Below are 17261 nucleotides of genomic sequence, written 5' to 3'. Positions count from 1 at the left end.
TGGGCTGTTACGCCACACATTTATCCATTTATGATAGGATCGGTGCACATGTGCTCTGGGAGATGCATGAGAATTGAAATGTCTTGGGTAGAAGACTTCGCTACTGTGCTGTAGTCGGCATGTTCATGTACCAGTTTCCATACTCAGAGGTTGGTATGCATAGACTGATAGCACGGTATCCTTTGTTGTTTTTCTTGTCCAGGTCACAGAACTGCGGGGACTTAGCACCCTGTTGGTTGGCATGGTGACATGTGACGGCATCGACTTCTTTACAACCCGGCCTCAAGCCATCATTGTGGATGTAACTGAACTGGGCACCATCAAACTGCAACTGGAGGTCCTCTGGAAGTAAGTGTGTGCTGATTTCGCTTGCTAAGATCACAACGTGTGCTGCGCCAACTGGTTGCATGAAAAGCAGTTTTATGTTGTCCTGGGTAACATGGCCACCATTTCACTATGAAGGACAAGCTGTATAGTGAATCTGGTGGTTTCTACATCTTTGTAAGAGAGAGAACGTGACTGTGTTCAGATGACCACATTCATCTGAGGCATGTATGAGCTTTATGTCCTTTCAATGCACGCGGACCCTTCACTTATTTCTTCGCCACAAGCACAACTTAAACCAGGGGCAGAGCGACTCAAGCTCTGTTTGTTCAAGGCTGCATGCTGGTGGACTGGGGGGTGGGGAACATGCCCTTGAGCTCCCTCTTCTATCAGCTGCATGTGTGAATGAGAGGAAGTGCCACCAGTGAGAATGGCATTGCTAGCCAGTAGAAAGCCCCCAAATGAGGCTTTCTAGGGAGGGATGGGGCTAAGCTGGCCTGGTAGCCAGTGGATCGCAAACCAGGCCTGCTGCCACCATATGACAGCATCAGACCCAACCTGGGCTTGCTCTATGTGCCATTTTCATGCTGGCACATCAACCTGCCTGCTTCCTCCATCTTCCACCCTGACCACGTGTGGCAGGGCTTTGGATGCAGTGATTGCTCTGCAACTCTGCAAGTTTGAATGGCTTTCAAAGCCTCTGATAAACTATAATTTTCTCTTTGGGCTAAAGCAGCTTGGCGTTGGTTTATTATCCTGGCTTTCTGAAGCTGGCACCCGCTGAAGTTTGATCAGTTACTTTTGTGATTACCCAGCCACAGTCAGGGTTAAAATTTGTCCGCTGGCAAGGCAGGGAGATGGTAATACATAGCCAGTAATGCATAAAATAGACTACAGACTCAGGATTGTAACTTAAACAAACAAACTCGTCATTTAAGGCATAGTCCCGTTGCTCGGTCCCAGCGCCTGCCAACCTAGCAGTTCGAAAGCACCCCCAGGTGCAAGTAGATAAATAGGGACCACTTACTGGCGGGAAGGTAAACGGCGTTTCCGTGTGCTGCGCTGGCTCGCCAGATGCAGCTTCGTCACGCTGGCCACGTGACCCGGAAGTGTCTTCGGACAGCGCTGGCCCCCGGCCTCTTAAGTGAGATGGGCGCACAACCCTAGAGTCTGTCAAGACTGGCCCGTACGGGCAGGGGTACCTTTAGCTTTACCTTTATGATTATCTTTGCATAGAAGATAGTGCTATTATGAAATCGGAAGAAGATAAAAGCAACTTAAAGCAATGCAATATGGGGATATAGTGCTTTAAGTAAATAATATGGATTATGAATTGTATAAGAATAGCATTATGTTTGCGTTGGCATTGCAATCAGTTGTAGTTGTTTTTTACCTATCCTGGTTGAAGATTTGGGCTCCCAAAGCCCAACAACCCATCTTACTGGGAAACAGAATTTCTGGATTTCACAGGATGTCCTATTATCTAGGTTTCCTAGCTTGCTTAGCATTTTGGAATGAAGTTCAAAGTTGTATATCCAGAGCTCTGAAGCAGCCCATGCAGAAGAGTTAGGCAGCAAGGCTAGGAGAGAGAGAAAATTTCCGAAGACATCTTTTATATTAATCAGGAACTGGACCAATAGGGTAGAATTTTCCACCTTTCACATCAGTTTTATTACTTACATAAGTGAGCTTGTGTAAGTTGTTGACTTATGGACTACACTTTCTCCCAGATAGATTCTGATACCACTTTCAATAATGCAGGTTGTTGTTTTTCTCTTTGCATTACTTAGCACCTTATTATGCAGATCTAACGAGGTTTTTCTAAGATGTTGAGGTCTCCTGCACTGTCACCGAGAGTCAGCAAAAAATTCCAAGCACCTTACACAAAAGTGACACAGAATATTTACATTCTCAACATCCATTTTAATCCATCAGGGAGTGGCTGCTGTACAGTCAACTGAAGTTGATGTGTGCTCCAGATTAACATGCCCCAAATGGCAAAGTATAGTTTATTAGAGGCTTCCTAGTTTAATTGTGCATTTTGCACAGGCAGCAGATAATGCGCTCCATTGTGTACACAAAAGGCTTGTGCATATCTCGCCTTAATAAACCAAGATAGAGTGTTTGAATTAGCTCTGTGTTTCAGTGCACACACTACACCTGTTTGGGACTTTTGCTGCATATATCTGAATGCATGTGAAGCCATTTCTCATAAATGGTATCTGTTGGATTATAGCATCTCACTGGGGCCTGGGGTCTGTTTGTGATTCAACGTGCACTTCCAGCTACCAGGCTGCTGAAACAGGGCATTCCTTGAGCCCACAGAAAGTGGCCACCTCTGCTGTCTAGTAAATCTGGTGCTCAGGAAGGTTGGTGGCAGTATAGAATTATATTGGCAGTTCTCTTTCTGTTCTCGCCTGCAGGCCAAGCTCAGCTTAGGTAGGAGCAGCTGCCCCACAACACCTTCAGCTTTATAAATGCCACTTCTGGAAGAAAGGATGTTTGGGAGGAGAATATATTGCCCAGGCTGTATTGCTGTTTTCTCTCTCTCTTTTTTTTAAAAAAGACTTTTTATTCTTTCTGTTGGTGGCAATTCTGCCAGTGGCTTTGTTCTGCCCTCCCCTTAACAATGAACTGCTCTGGGTGAACTTGAAGCTCACTTTCCTAGTTCACTGGTAATGTCTATACAAATAATGAAGAATGGAATCTGAAGATGAAACACAGCTGAGAACGAAAGCTCTTTAAGACTGCACAATAAACATTTGGCCAGTACCCAAAATAAGGGGAAGGGAAGGAGGCCACCTGAAACAAATTGTTTATATGTTCATCAGCTTTCCCATGTTTGGATCTTAACACAATGACCTGAAATGTGTGTTGTGTCAAGTTCCTACTTAGCTGTTCCAGCACAATCACTTGTCTTCCACTCCAAAAATTCACCAACAGTGGTCTTGCTTTTAAAACTTTTTTTAGGGTCATCCTTTTGTAAACTTTTTTTGTGTGATAAATGATTTGCTATTAAAGATTGGCTTGAAATGGTAACGTTGACTGATGCTTGCTGCTGGGCGAGGCGTGTGAAGCGAGTTTTTAATTAAAAAAAACACAACACTTTTTGACTAGAAAGATGGCCTTAATCTTTGTAAAAAATCTACTTTGGAAAGCAATAGTTTTATTTATTAGTTCCTGTTATTTATTAGTTCTTGGACTTGTTTCGTGTTTCCTTTTTCCATGTGGTTAAGATGTCTTTGTTTTGACAGAGTTTGTGCATCATGTTAAACCATAAACCAAATATTACCATGCGCAAGTAAGTGCTGCCCACTTTACTGTTGCTGGGGAGCGCCAGTGAGGAGACTGCTGTTGCGCTTGGGATCTGCTGGTGGGCTCCTCATATGCATCTGGTTGGCTACTGTGAAATCAGGATGCTGGCCTAGACAGGCCTTTGGCATGGTGCAGAAGGATCGTGATCGCTGCTCCCCACTCACCCTGGGAGAAAACTAACCAGGGTGCCTGGCTTAGCATTGTGTGCAAAAATTATGGTTTGTTTTGCTTCCTCCAGAAACCATAATCTGTCACCAAGGTTTGTTTGGAGCAAATGAACTTGGATTTGATGCAACACTCAATTGGGATCATAGTTTGTTTCCTTCCAGAGCAATCTCTTCTGCATAGTAAGCCATGGTTTTGTAGTTTATTGCAAGTGTGGGAAACCTTTGGCCCTTCAGATGCTGCTGAACTACAATTCCCATCATCCCTGGCCATTGGCCATGCTTCCTGGGGCTGATAGGAGTTGGGCTGAGTCTTTTTTGCTGCATTAGCAGCACTGAAGTGAGCTCCCTCCTAGGCAGTGTGTATGGAGATCCATGCTGCCCAGATGACAAGACCACCCCCCCTTGGCTGATGTGGTCCAAAGGAAAGCAGAGCAATATGTTTTGCTCCAGCTTGGCTGCGGGAGTTTCCGGAAGGAGGCATACAAGATGCCATCCACTCGCCTTAGGGACTCCACTCTGGATTTGTGTAGAGTTTACTCCTTAGCCTTTTCTGCTCCTGAAGATGTTCCGAAAGGTAGAGGGTAAGGACTGGTTTACTCTTGAAGCCTTTCTCACAAATGAGTATAGCCACAGGACAATGTGATCAGAGTTTTCCTTCTCCTAGAAGGGCTACCTTCCCAGATTGACAAGCCCTATTTGTCCCTCGAGAGCCAGTGTGGTGTAGTGGTTAAGAGCGGTAGACTCGTAATCTGGGGAACCAGGTTCGTGTCTCCGCTCCTCCACATGCAGCTGCTGGGTGACCTTGGGTTAGTCACACTTCTTTGAAGTCTCTCAGCCCCACTCACTTCACAGAGTGTTTGTTGTGGGGGAGGAAGGGAAAGGAGAATGTTAGCCACTTTGAGACTCCTCAGGGTAGTGATAAAGCGGGATATCATATCCAAACTCTTCTTCCCTCTACAGCACATGCAGAAACTTCCTTCTTGGCCGTTGGACCCACTATTGCTCTCATCCACTCAATCCATTGGAGCCTGTCTTCGCATGCAGGGCAAGACCTTAACTCATTGAGCGTTTGAGACCCATTGGCTACCCTCACCCAGTTTAGCTGGTAATTTGAAGCCATTTCCAGGGTGTGGCTGCTGTCTCATGCTGACAGCTTCTAGGAGCCACGGTTGAGAGCTGTGTGCAGAGGGAGCAAACCAATGGTGGACAAACTGCCCAGAAGGAGCACGATACGTCCTTCCCCAGAGATACTGCCCCTCCCCTAACACCCCAAGTTCAGCAACATCTGGAGGGCCAAAGGTTCTCCACTCCTGCCTTACTGTGACATGCAAACATGGCCATTGCACCATACAAAAGCTGGAATAAACTGGGTGTGCTTGTGTGTGTGATCTCCCCTTAACTTCCTGGATGTTTTCAGTGGGATGCTATTGTTTCTCTGTAGTGTAGGACGAATATAATTCCAGGGAGCTTCTCAGAATCGGTGCTCAGATTATGGGAGAAAAAATGTAGGCCAGCCCTTAATGAAATCCACAAGTTCCATTTTTCTCCCTCCATTTTAGCCAAATAATTGTCCTCCGCTCTCCCAATATCCTTGTAAAAACAGTTGCTAAGGGCGTGTGTGCCAGAAAAGGTAAGAGGCCTGGGTCCTTTGGCTTTTCTGCTCTGACTTCCCTGCAGCTCAAGTCCCATCTCTTGTTTTCCGTATAGATTTTGCACATCTCTTTCTGGCTAAACCAGCTTTGGTAGTGACTATATTGCAAAGCCACAGTGCAGAGAAGCCTCTTTTGTTTCCTGGCTGGAGCACTGTAGCGAGCGAGCCGTTTGAGAAGCCAAACTCAGAGCAAGTTTAATTGATTCCAATTCTCCCTTTCTGTGTGCCAAAAGTTTCCACGGCACTCTTTGCAGCAACTCCTGGATCACTTGGGGTTTGCCAGTCCTTCCCTGCTGCTAGATCTGCAAATCCAGAAATGTGTGTGCCAGCTCTCCTAAGGCTTGAATTCTTTTCTAACAGGGAAACGTTTCTTCTCAAAACTTAAATGGGGACCTCTTGTGGCAACTTTGGCAATCCCTTGTACAAACACCAGTGAGTAAGGCTGCACATGGAGGATTGTCTGTTCAGAAGTTGCACAGAGGAGAAAAATTTTCGGGTTCACTTTTTCTTCTTTCTCTTTGGCTGAAGCTCAAATATACTTGGGAGGCTGGGAGCCTCAATGACGCCCCTTTGGAGGCTTCACTTGGGGCAGAAACCCTGGCTAGACCTCCCCCTCCCCCACCCCAGCTACAGCTCTGCCTAAGAAGTGCTGGGAATTCTTTTGCGGCATGGCGTCATGGGGTTCCAGGAAAATACAAATCTGTTAGGCTAACTTCTGTGCTAGGTAAATTGTGTGTGTGAAAATATATTCCGATGATATACTGGATCTGCATGGAAATGAAAACTCCAGGGGGGTTCCTGCAATCATGTTTGTAGTGGGAAACTAACACACAAACAACCCTTACTGTTTTTCCTCCAAGAAAGAAACATTTTATTCCGAGAAACTCTTTTAATTGGGGGCATGTTTTATTTTGTGAGCTAATCCTTGGTAGGAAATCTAAAAACATTTTTGCAGTGTTTTGAGTTTGCTCAATATGTTGGTCTTTCAGTAAGTGGATTCTCATGGGGCTTTGTGCAAAAATCCCCCAATAAGTTGACACCCCCCAAAAAACCCCAGCAGACTTGTTTGCTTGCTTGTAGCCACATTTAAAAATAAATAAATACACACTTTCCTTCCGTTTTCAGTGGAGATCGTTACACTATAAAATGACTTATTTACAAACCAGCTGCTCTGTGTGTGTGCGTGTGTGTGTGCGTGCGCGCTTTTTAAATCTTTAAATCTCAAGAGCAGGGAGAGACAGCCTTATGTTCTGTGCAGGGCCATAAGCCCATGGAAAAAGCCCACCAGGGTTGCAACTGCTGGTGGGTGGAGCCAGAGCATCGCTCACTCCATGCCACACCTCCAGGGCTGTATCCATGATTCTCTGTCCACAAGTTCACTGTTCTTCAACTGTTGAATTGAGACCCATGAGTAGGTCATGGCCTGATTGAAGGTGGGTCGCAACAAGAGCATTACCACCTTGCAAAGATATGTTAAAAGATTAAGAAATGGGTCCCCAAATGCATGTTAGGGTTAGAAGTAGATACTGGATCTGAAAAGGTTGAATTCTGCTGCACCTAGTACAAAGAGCTCTTGCCCTACATGATGGGTGAATTTTAATGTTGTGCACCAGCGGAATTGGTGCAACAGCTTTGCTAGCGGAAACTTGTTTTGCACAATTGATTGTGCAATGATGTTACCACAGCTACGCCTTCTCTTGTGCAACAGTGTCATTCTGGTACAAAACATTTCACTAGCGTAACATGCGTAAATGCATCATTTTATTTTTTACGCCCCCTTTCCGTAACTAAAACCATGCTCGAGGTGGCTTACAATGCAAAAAATAAAAATACAAACATAACAAAAGCAGTCATAAACTATGAGCAGAGCTCATCAAAAAGTACTCAGCCCACCTGAACAATTTCCACATGAATTGTAGGAGTTACAGGTAAAAAATAAAAAGCAACAATACTCCCCCAAAACAATACCCAGATGTTGCACCCACCCCAATCCCTGAGCGACAAAGAGACCCCAGGGGTTCCAGCACTTACCCAGCTTTTGTTTTTCATGGAATGAAGATTAATTGATGGATTTATTCACTCACACAACCTGAGCACAGCATCATCCCATGTGCTCTACATTTTTGTAGAGCTGTGAAGGAGAAAGAAGAAGACACGGTCCTGTTCCAAAGCAATAGCTGAACTGGAATATAGAAGGGAAATGGGTACAGATCCAGTTCCCTGGCGTGTCCCCCCCCCCCCTAGAAAAGTAAGAAAATACAGGCAGAAAACTTAGATTAGATCCAGAGTGTTGAAAGTTCCTAAATTATTTGTATAGGGACACAAGAATGGCTTTGTAGAAAAGGCCCTGCGTTACACACCAGAGTTCACATGGTAGACCGAGGAAACAATATACATTACAGTCGTACCTCGGAAGTTGAATGCAATCCATTCCGGAAGCCCGCTCGACTTCAAAAATGTTTGGAAACCAAGGCGCGGCTTCCGATTGGCTGCAGGAAGCTTCTGCAGCCAATCAGGAGCCACGGAAGCGGCACTGGACGTTCGGGTTCCAAAGAACATTCACAAACCGGAACACTTCTGGGTTTGCGGTGTTTGGGCGCCAAAACGTTCAAGTCGAAAGATGTTTGTCAACCAAGGTACGACTGTGCATTACTTCCTTACTCCCATGATGAGGGGGAGTGGCCAAGCTTAGCCTGGGAGGACAGCTTACTCTATGATATTAACTACTTCATGCATTAATTAGACGTAAGCATTTTGGTTATATGAGGCTGGTGGTCCCACATATTGAGGTTTTAACATTGAAAACCATAAAGTGCATCTTTACTGCATATCGGTAGTCAGGTGAAGTGTATACATTTGAAACAAGCCAGTGAAATGGACTTGTAAGTAACTGTGGCGTCTGCTTTGGATGGAATATTCTCTGCCGTTCAGAGATCTTCTCTTGTTTTGCTACAAAGTGAGAAAAAGCAGATGAGTTGCTAATCTTCCTGTGTGGCACTGACTTGCTTTGACGAAGCCCAGCTGTGTGACACTGGCGAACTTAGCCAATTAAACTTCATTACCCTTAATGCTGCGTAAGCCTTGCTTCCACGGTGGTATCGTAGCAGCACCTTCGGAGTAAAGAAATTATTATCTGTGCTCAGGTTATCTTCAGGCTGAGATAAAGTGGTGCCCCGAAGTGCACAAAAATAGAAGAAAATCTGATTGAAATCCATGGGACTGAACAGCTGAAATCTGGCAGAAAATTAGCTCGTAACTGGTCTTCGCTAGGGCATTTCCACCTCCCCAAGATTGATTGTTATCCATCCAGTGCCCTTGCTAGATGGTGTCCACCATTATATTTGAAATAAAAATAAAGATGTATCTGAGGGGCCCTGCAACAAAACGTTGCAGTGTGGAGTTTGCTCCCTTCCTCAGTTTTCTACCACCATCACCGCATGCTGCCTTCTGTGCAAACTAAGAGTACTCTGGACAGCACTGCAGAGCTCTTGCAAGCTACTCAGAACCTTTCTTGTATTCAGCGTGAACTACAGTTCACTGGAATTGTTAGTCACTCTCTTCCTGTCCCTTCCAAACTGCAATTTGGGGACAAAAACATTCATTTGCTTTGGGATTTGCATTAGTAGTTTTGTGTGTGTGTGTGTGTGTGTGTGTGTGTGTGTGTGTGTGTGTTTTAAAATGCTACACACAAACTTGGCTATAGCAGGAATGCTGCTGCCTTCTGCATTTTTGCAGGGTGGGGTGAGGGATGTGAACACACTTGTTTCCTGAAAGCTTCACGTTTGAAAACTGCTGCGCTAGATGAAGAATTATTTTGGATGAGTGTTCAGCTTCTGAAGTGTTAAAAGCAAATCAAAGCTTCAGTTCACACGAAGACATCCCAGTGGCAGGATGTGCATTCATGCTGCTCCTCGTTTATTTTAATTTATTCCAATCATATCTTTTACCCCCATTTTAATGAAAGCGTTTTCTTTTTTTAAAAAAATAAATGTTTATTAAAATTTTCCATCTTAGTAAAAAAAAAATCAGAAAAAAAGAAAAAAAGAAAAAAACTAAAAAAAACCACAAAGTTTACAATCCGTATTTTCAATGACATATTTCCCTGACTTCCCCACACCTCCCCTTCTTATATTCCAATTCAAATTGTTAGTTCAACAAGTTCTTATCCCCAATTTTTAACCTTTTTATATTTAGTTCATTTTAAAGAAAAAACCAATTTTAACTTATAAACATCCATATTTATACATCAGTACTCATTCTTAAAACCTTTTTCTAAAGTCGACCCAAATTCGCTTCCACGAATTCCCCAATTTTCTTACTAATAACAAAACAAAATGAAAAAAACAGATTATAGTTATACACCCTTTGGATTCCCAAACCCCGCCACCCCCTTTCCCGGTTTCGATCCCCAACAGATGTCCATCAGTCTTAATCTACTATCAGCCTGGAGACCTCACATCCGAGGCTCTTAATTCTCTCTCAATTCCTCTCTGCCGGTTTTTTTGATAGTCTTTAGTATTAAACACCAGATCTCGGAGAAGCTCTGTCCCCATAAAGTCCATGTTTCTTCCAGCCAGACCTCCATACTTAAAAGTGGAGCCCGAATCTTGATTCTTACTCCTTTTAAGTCCAATTGTCCCAAAAGCTCCAACTTCCACCTTGATCAAATTTGTAATCCACAGGTCTTCAGATCTCCACATAAGGAGATCTCTCCATTCTTCAATCTCCAATTCAAACCAGATTTTCATCATCCAGTACTTATTTTCCTTTGTAACCATCATGTCAGGCCTCTGGCTCGATTTCTTATTTTCCTTTGTAACCATCATGTCAGGCCTCTGGCTCTCCTTTGTCATCTGCAAAATTACAGCTCCTCCTTCCTTTTCTTCAAAAACAACATATGTCTCCTTCTCCACACTCTCAAAACTCTCAAGTTTCTCTTTTTGTCCAGCTGCATGGGCTTCCTGAGTCAAATCCTTATCAAATTCAATGATATTATTTACTGTTAAGTTCAGAGTTGCAACATTTGTAGCCAAAACATCCATTTGGCCTTGTAACTTTCCCAAGAGAACAAAAGCTCTGTCCAGCCCAGCTTGAATTTTCCCTCCTCCAGCCATTCTTGTAATGTCCCAAATCCCCCTCTAGAGGGATTTTGGTAACTTAATATTCTTTCCAGTTCAAATCCAAAAGTCAAGTTAGTTTGTATCAGTTCTTCCTTGTTTTCAACAAAATATAACCAAATTGCAACAAATATTTCCAGCAGAGACAGCAGAAACAAAGTTCTCTTTTTCCTTCTTGACAGCTAATTTTGACAGCTGTCAAACTCTTCTATATCTCCTCAACAGGCTCTCTCACAGATCACTCCCGGGTCCGGGGGGTGGCACTTCAGCTCTCAAAATTAGCTCTTATCCTCCGATAAGGTTATTTATGCTTATACTGCCAAATCGTGAAATTAATATCTTTTACCCAATAAAGAAAAATTCTCTCGACCTTAGTTAACTAGTCCTTGCTTTAAATTATTTACAAGACGGGGAGGCAGGCTTCCTGTTTGCACCTTCCCCGATCGTGCCAAATTCAACAACAACAAAAAATCCTTTACAAGTCCAATTTCCGTACTACTCACGAGTTGTTACTTTTAGAGTCCAATTGTTCACAAGAAGAAGTCAGCGCTCTCCGACCATGGCATGCGGCTTCACTCCGCAGGAGGAGCAGTCGACTCTCACCACTGCGCCGCTCACCCCGTCCCCCGTTCCGAAGCCTTTAAAAAGGCTCCTTCGCAGGTCGGGGGGGGCGCAAATGGTGCCCGCCGAGTCACCAGGTTCACAGGCTTCAGCGCCTGTGATTTCTGAGGGTCCCCGCGTCGCCGCAGCGGCCAGACCCAGCTCCTGCGCAGCCGATTCCCTCCGGAGCTCGGAGGGAATCCGCCATTAGCCGATCGCGCTAACCCGGAAGTCCTTAATGAAAGCGTTTTCAAGGTGGCTTTTACAGTAGAGTATCTCAAACAGTAAAAAAAAAAAAAGGCGAAACAATGCTATAGGCTAGTAATGAAAATAAAATTAAAGCAAGGGACTAAACAGCAGTAAATCAATAAAAACAGCCAGTGGATAAAAGCAACATAAATATGCTGTGTTAAAAGGACTTGAGCATTTTGATTTGGCAGTTAAATACACAGTAGTGGGGGCTCATTCCCCATGATGCTAGCAATGTCATGGGCGCAGTCTAATAGGTGCTCTCAACACTCGCAAAACCATATTCTGTACTGTACTCCCAATTGCAGCAGATATCTTAGCTGGGTGAAAACATTGTATCGCCCCTGCCAGTGTACATGACATTGGTCTTTTTCTTTTAGCTGAGGAAACGAGATATTCCTTCAACGGAACTATCTTTTGCAACAGCACTTAACAATCAGTCTGCTTAGGGAAGTTTTTAATGTTTGAAGTTCTGTTCTGTTTTTAATGTTCTGTTGAAAGCCGCCCAGAGTGGCTGGGGAAACCCAGTCAGATGGGTGGTGTAGAAATAATAAATTTGTTGTTGTTGTTGTTGTTGTTATCAAGTATTTTTCCATACAGTGGTGGTGTGCAAACATACTATGGGGGAGAGGAATGACATTTCTTTAGTGGGTATGGCGCATGAAACCTTTGAATTTTGAGTTCATCCTCTCTCTTTCTTTCTCCCTCCCTCCCGTAGCCCTTTTGACACTGAAAGCCTCGTCTTGTCTCCTGGATCTGCCTCCAAGTTTTCTGTGGGGAGCAGGAAAAACTCCATATATAGCTGGACCCCACCAAACACTCCCAGCTTCCGAGAGAAATATTACCTTGTAAGTATGAACGAGATGCAAATAACTTCTGCGCTCAAGCACTTACCCTCCCAGCCACTTTTGCAGTGTGTCGTGACAAGCCTATTGCTGAAATGTATCGGGCAAAGGAAAACAGAAGTATGCTCAGTTAGCAGCCTCTGATAAATGAGTGTCAGCTCCACAATATACTAGTCTTTTCTGGCTCTCCTCAGACAGGAGCCGTGCCGTTTAGAACTGTTGCTAATTAATGAAATGAAGATGTAAAGCACCAAGGGCCTTCAAGGAGCAGAAGAAGCTTCTGGTGAGGCGGAAAGACTGAAAAAACAATGGGTTAGGGATGGAATTCAATGTACATTTACATGGGGGTTACGTTCCGAGGCACCACGCCTTTAAGTGAAATGGTGTATATTGGGAACACCATTGCAAAAGCCTGCAAACACCCTCTAAACCTCTGGAAACCCTTTGAAAAACAAAACCCTGAGGGGGGAAAACAAAAAATTCACCAAACTGCACCATAACCACTCCCTTCTTGCTCAAATTCCAACCCTCCACAGGCCTTAAACATCTGTATAAAGGCTTGTGGGATTGCTGGGCGCTGTTTTTGTGCCATTTTTGTGCTCTTTTGGGGTCATCTCTGCCCTTTTCTGTGCCACTTCCAGGTTTGCTGCAATGCATGCAAGTGCGATTGTGCATGTCTTGAACATGCACAAATGGGATGTTGCCTGTAGTGCTAAGTGGGGCATGTGCACAGGGGATGAGGGCCACTTGAGCAATGAGATGTTCCCCACCCCACTCAGTCCTCTGCCCATGCTCCCCCAATTGTCCAGTGTGGTGTAGTGGTTAAGAGCGGTAGACTCGTAATCTGGTGAACTGGGTTCGCGTCTCCGCTCCTCCACATGCAGCTGCTGGGTGACCTTGGGCTAGTCACACTTCTTTGAAGTCTCTCAGCCCCACTCACCTCACAGAGTGTTTGTTGTGGGGGAGGAAGGGAAAGGAGAATGTTAGCCACTTTGAGACTCCTTCCGGTAGTGATAAAGAGGGATATCAAATCCAAACTCTTCTTCTTCTCCAGAGCAGATTTAGGGAACGTGGGGGAAAGAGGAGAGGGTGGGGGAAGTCCCATTGCACAAGAGAACCTCATTCCACATGCACAACAAGTTAGTTGAATCCCTCCCTGGATGGGTAATTTTGCAATTGAGGGACATGGTGCAGGAAGAACTCAGCCTCTAGAGAGGAGAACTGAACTTAACACTGGAAAAATGAGAAACTGAGAGAAAATGAATGGCTCAGTGTAGCCATTGTTCAGAGATGATGGGAGTTGCAGTTCATCAATGTGTGGAAGGTCACAGGTTCCTTTTAGGAGTTGCGCTTATTATGTGCTGTAAAAAGGCACTGATCTTGTAATTCCACCTCTCTCTCTGCCTCAGTCTGTTTTGCAGCAAGGGAAAAAACAAGCAGATATCAGGGACGAGGGACGAGATCCCTGCATCCTGAGCTACTTGGCTGACTGCGATTTTGACATGAGTCTGAGGAGCACCAGCCACAGCCTTACGGAGACAACAGAAGGCAGCTCGTTCAGCTCAGAGGACCCGAAAGGGGCAGAAAGCAGGAACGTGACGCCACCTTCGAATCAGAGGGCGCTGTCCATGCCACTGACTATCCTACAAGATGCTTGTGTGGCAGGAGAGCAGCAGGACCTTCTGCTGTGCCAAACTCCCAGCCGCAGGACTCTAGACATCCTACAAGAGACGACCCATGCTGACCCCGCTCTCGCCACACCAACGCACCCACTGGATCAGGAGAAAGTGGGGAGCAAGTCCACCATCTGGGACAGGCGTAACCATTTAGTACAGCAAAGGAAGGTCCTCTCTGATGGTCGAAGAGGATCGAGAGCCAATTCTGATGTCAGAGCTGGTAGAAGGACTAAGTTGATTGAGAAGACGCTTCAGGAAGTGTTGCTTTTGTTGAAATCCCAGCATCCGAGCCCTATCCAACTGGAGGAATTGGAATACCAGCTTTTCTGCATCCGGGGCAAATTAAAGGTAAAGAATTGTTGTCAATTTTTAGCTCTCGGTTTGGCTCTTATCCTTTCCACTCCTAGATTCCCAAAGATGGCAAGAACGTTTGCGCAGACATATGGATTATGCCCGAGCCATGCACAGGGGTGAAAATGTTCCTAGAGAAATGCACCCTAAAGCAGGTCTGGGGAATCTGGCTTTCTAGATATTATTGAGAGCCAGTGTGGTGTAGTGGTTAAGAGCGATAGACTCGTAATCTGGGGAACCGGGTTCATGTCTCCGCTCCTCCACATGCAGCTGCTGGGTGACCTTGGGCCAGTCACACTTCTCTGAAGTCTCTCAGCCCCACTCACCTCGCAGAGTGTTTGTTGTGGGGGAGGAAGGGAAAGGAGAATGTTAGCCGCTTTGAGACTCCTTCAGGTAGTGATAAAGCGGGATATCAAATCCAAACTCTTCTCTTCTTATTGGACTGTAACTCCCATCATCCCTGACCATTGGCCATGGTGGGTTGGGGCTAATGGGAGTTTGGGAAATCAGGGTGGTGGTGCTGGAATATTCACTGGTGATATCTGTGCTGCTGATAGCCCATGGGGATGAAAAGGGTTTCTACTGAAAAGGAAATGCAACTCATTTTGCATTTTCCAACAGCTGAAAAAGTACCAACTGAAACACTCCTCTGTGGAGAGCTTGATGGTTGAGACAGTGCTGGAAAGCTTTGACTTCCTCAATGCTGACGGCAGTGCGGATGAACTGTCATCTCTTGGGAGCGTAAGGACCCGCAGTACCAGGTAAGGCCTTCTACGTATATAAATTTGCAACCTTCTTTCCCTATCTGCAGAAATGCTGTATATACACAGCCCTGCCTCTGAGAGGTTAGAAGACTGTGAGAAAGAAGAGTGATGGCCCAACAGGGCTAGATTAAATAATTATGCTGCCTATAGTATTGAGTCGAGGGAGCCTTCATGCTCTACCAACCGCTCATCTACCAACTGTGCTACTCTGATAGCTTCCCAGAAGCTTCTGGTTGACCACTCTTGTCAATCAAGGCCTTTTTGGTAGTGGCACCTGTCCTGTGGAACGCCCTCCCATCAGATGTCAGAGAGATAAACAGCTATCTGACGTTTGAAGACATCTGAAGGCACCCCTGTTTAGGGAAGTTTTTAATCTGTGACATTTTAATGTATTTTTAATCTTTTGTTGGAAGCCGTTCAGAGTGGCTGGGTACAAATAATATATTATTATTATTATTATTATTATTATTATTATTATTATTATTATTATTATTATCCACCAGGGCTCTTCTGATGTTCTGTTCTTATGCTCCTTTCATTGAATTCCTTTTTATCACTGGAATCTGATCCCAGATCATAACCCAGAGGAAGTATTGACCATATTTCCTCTCCAAAGCCTCAGTAAGATAGGGCTTGGTTCACCACCCATCCCCCTGCTGCCCTGCTTTATTTTCATTGTATTAATTATTTGCTTCCTTATCCTTGTCCTTAGCACCAGCAGCTACAACAAAGCCACACTTCCATCCCTGGGCTATGATACCAAAAGAGAAAAGAAGGAGTTAACCACAGGCAGTGATGACCTAGATACACTTCTGCAAGTTCACCTGCAGTTCTGCAGAGCACTTCTGCAGGTGGGGAATTGTCTTTGATTGCTTTCTCTTTTCTTTTTTTAAAAAGGGGGAATTGGAGTCTTATTACTATGATTAATCTCACGGAACGGGAGACACAGGACAGTCGGTCTTTGGAGAGAAGATTGTATTGTTTTAATGAGCACAATCGGCAAACATTTGAACCGTTTGTCATGAGTTGGGATTGGCAGGAGAAACTCAAGTTAGTTCTCATTCAAAGGCGAACCAACCCAAACACAGCCATCCTTTGAAATCCTCACTTTTCCGAATTTTGCCTTGTAGTATCTCCAAGGCTTGTGTTCAGGAATGCATATACTAAGGCAACGTGTGTATGAAAATGTACATATTGGGGAAGATAACATATACAAACGGGAAAATCCACTTTGCAAAAATGTGTATTGTTGCATACGAATTAGGAGAAATTCTCACTTTAAAAAATGCTGATGAATCTTCGTGAGAACTTTTTTTAAAAATCACAACCTGATGTGGAAATGTAGATAACTGAACTTAAGGCTGGGGAAAAGAGACTGGGAGAAACCAAAATCGACAGATTGCTACATCCCTGTGACTCATGTGTAAGAAAAAGATCCATCTAGGCCAGCATCCTCTTTCCCAAAAAGATGCTTCTTGTCCACTAACAAGACAGGGAAGTAATGTCCGTCTTGTGCATGCCTTGGAAGCCTAACTTTTTTGTGTAATTGGAACACTTGACTTTCCCCTTTCTCATCTGATGACAACAGAGCCGGACAACCCTAGGTATTTTTCAGGTTGGCTGGCAGCCCTATCCCTGCATCTTTTGAACATATGAAGCAGCCTTTATGCTAGTTCGGATCACTGGTCGATCTAGCCTGGTATTGTCCATTCCAGGGGTAGCCAGCATGATGGACCACAACTGCCACCATTCCTGACTACTGACCATGCTGGTTGGGGTGATGAAAGTTGGAGTCCAACAACTTCTAAAGAGCATCACCACACCGAAAGGGCTACCTCTGGCCCAGTCTCATTGGCAGCAGCTCTTCAGGATTTCAGGCAAGGGGTCTTTGTCAACATGCAGAGGGCCGGGAGGCCAGCTGGCTAGCTCCAGCTGGGCCGTCTCCTTCCTGGCATCCTGCTGTGAAGACCCATGTCCTCTGCTCCAACATAAATCAGCAATCCGGGCTTCAAAGCCAGGGCACACTATCAGCAGATCAAACTGCACACACAGAATAGGTGTGAGGCTTGTGGAAGCATACTACAACTACAGATTTATTCATCATAAATCAGGACAAAGAAACATGTCGTCTCTCTCTCTCGTCTTCTCAGAGAGAAACGGAAAAAGCAAAAGCAATACACAATGGAAGTTCCCAGCAAGCTG

General features: G+C 44.7%; 1 protein-coding gene across 5 annotated transcripts in view; it reads left to right on the top strand.

The window, feature by feature from the left end:
- RIPOR3 (RIPOR family member 3) overlaps nt 1-17261 on the top strand; it is a 110869-nt gene that overhangs the window by 80275 nt on the left and 13333 nt on the right. For all 5 annotated transcript variants that reach the window (XM_083618476.1, XM_083618477.1, XM_083618479.1 and 2 more), the window contains 5 exons: nt 203-348; nt 12142-12271; nt 13678-14292; nt 14917-15056; nt 15772-15910. In XM_083618476.1, the coding sequence (XP_083474602.1) occupies nt 203-348; nt 12142-12271; nt 13678-14292; nt 14917-15056; nt 15772-15910 (1170 nt within the window). The remainder of the gene's footprint in view (nt 1-202; nt 349-12141; nt 12272-13677; nt 14293-14916; nt 15057-15771; nt 15911-17261) is intronic.

This window comes from Podarcis filfolensis (assembly GCF_964270895.1).
Source record: "Podarcis filfolensis genome assembly, chromosome: 6".
NCBI classification, from domain to species: domain Eukaryota; kingdom Metazoa; phylum Chordata; class Lepidosauria; order Squamata; family Lacertidae; genus Podarcis; species Podarcis filfolensis.
Note: the sequence above shows the minus strand (reverse complement) of the source record. Positions and strands in the feature narration are given on the sequence as shown.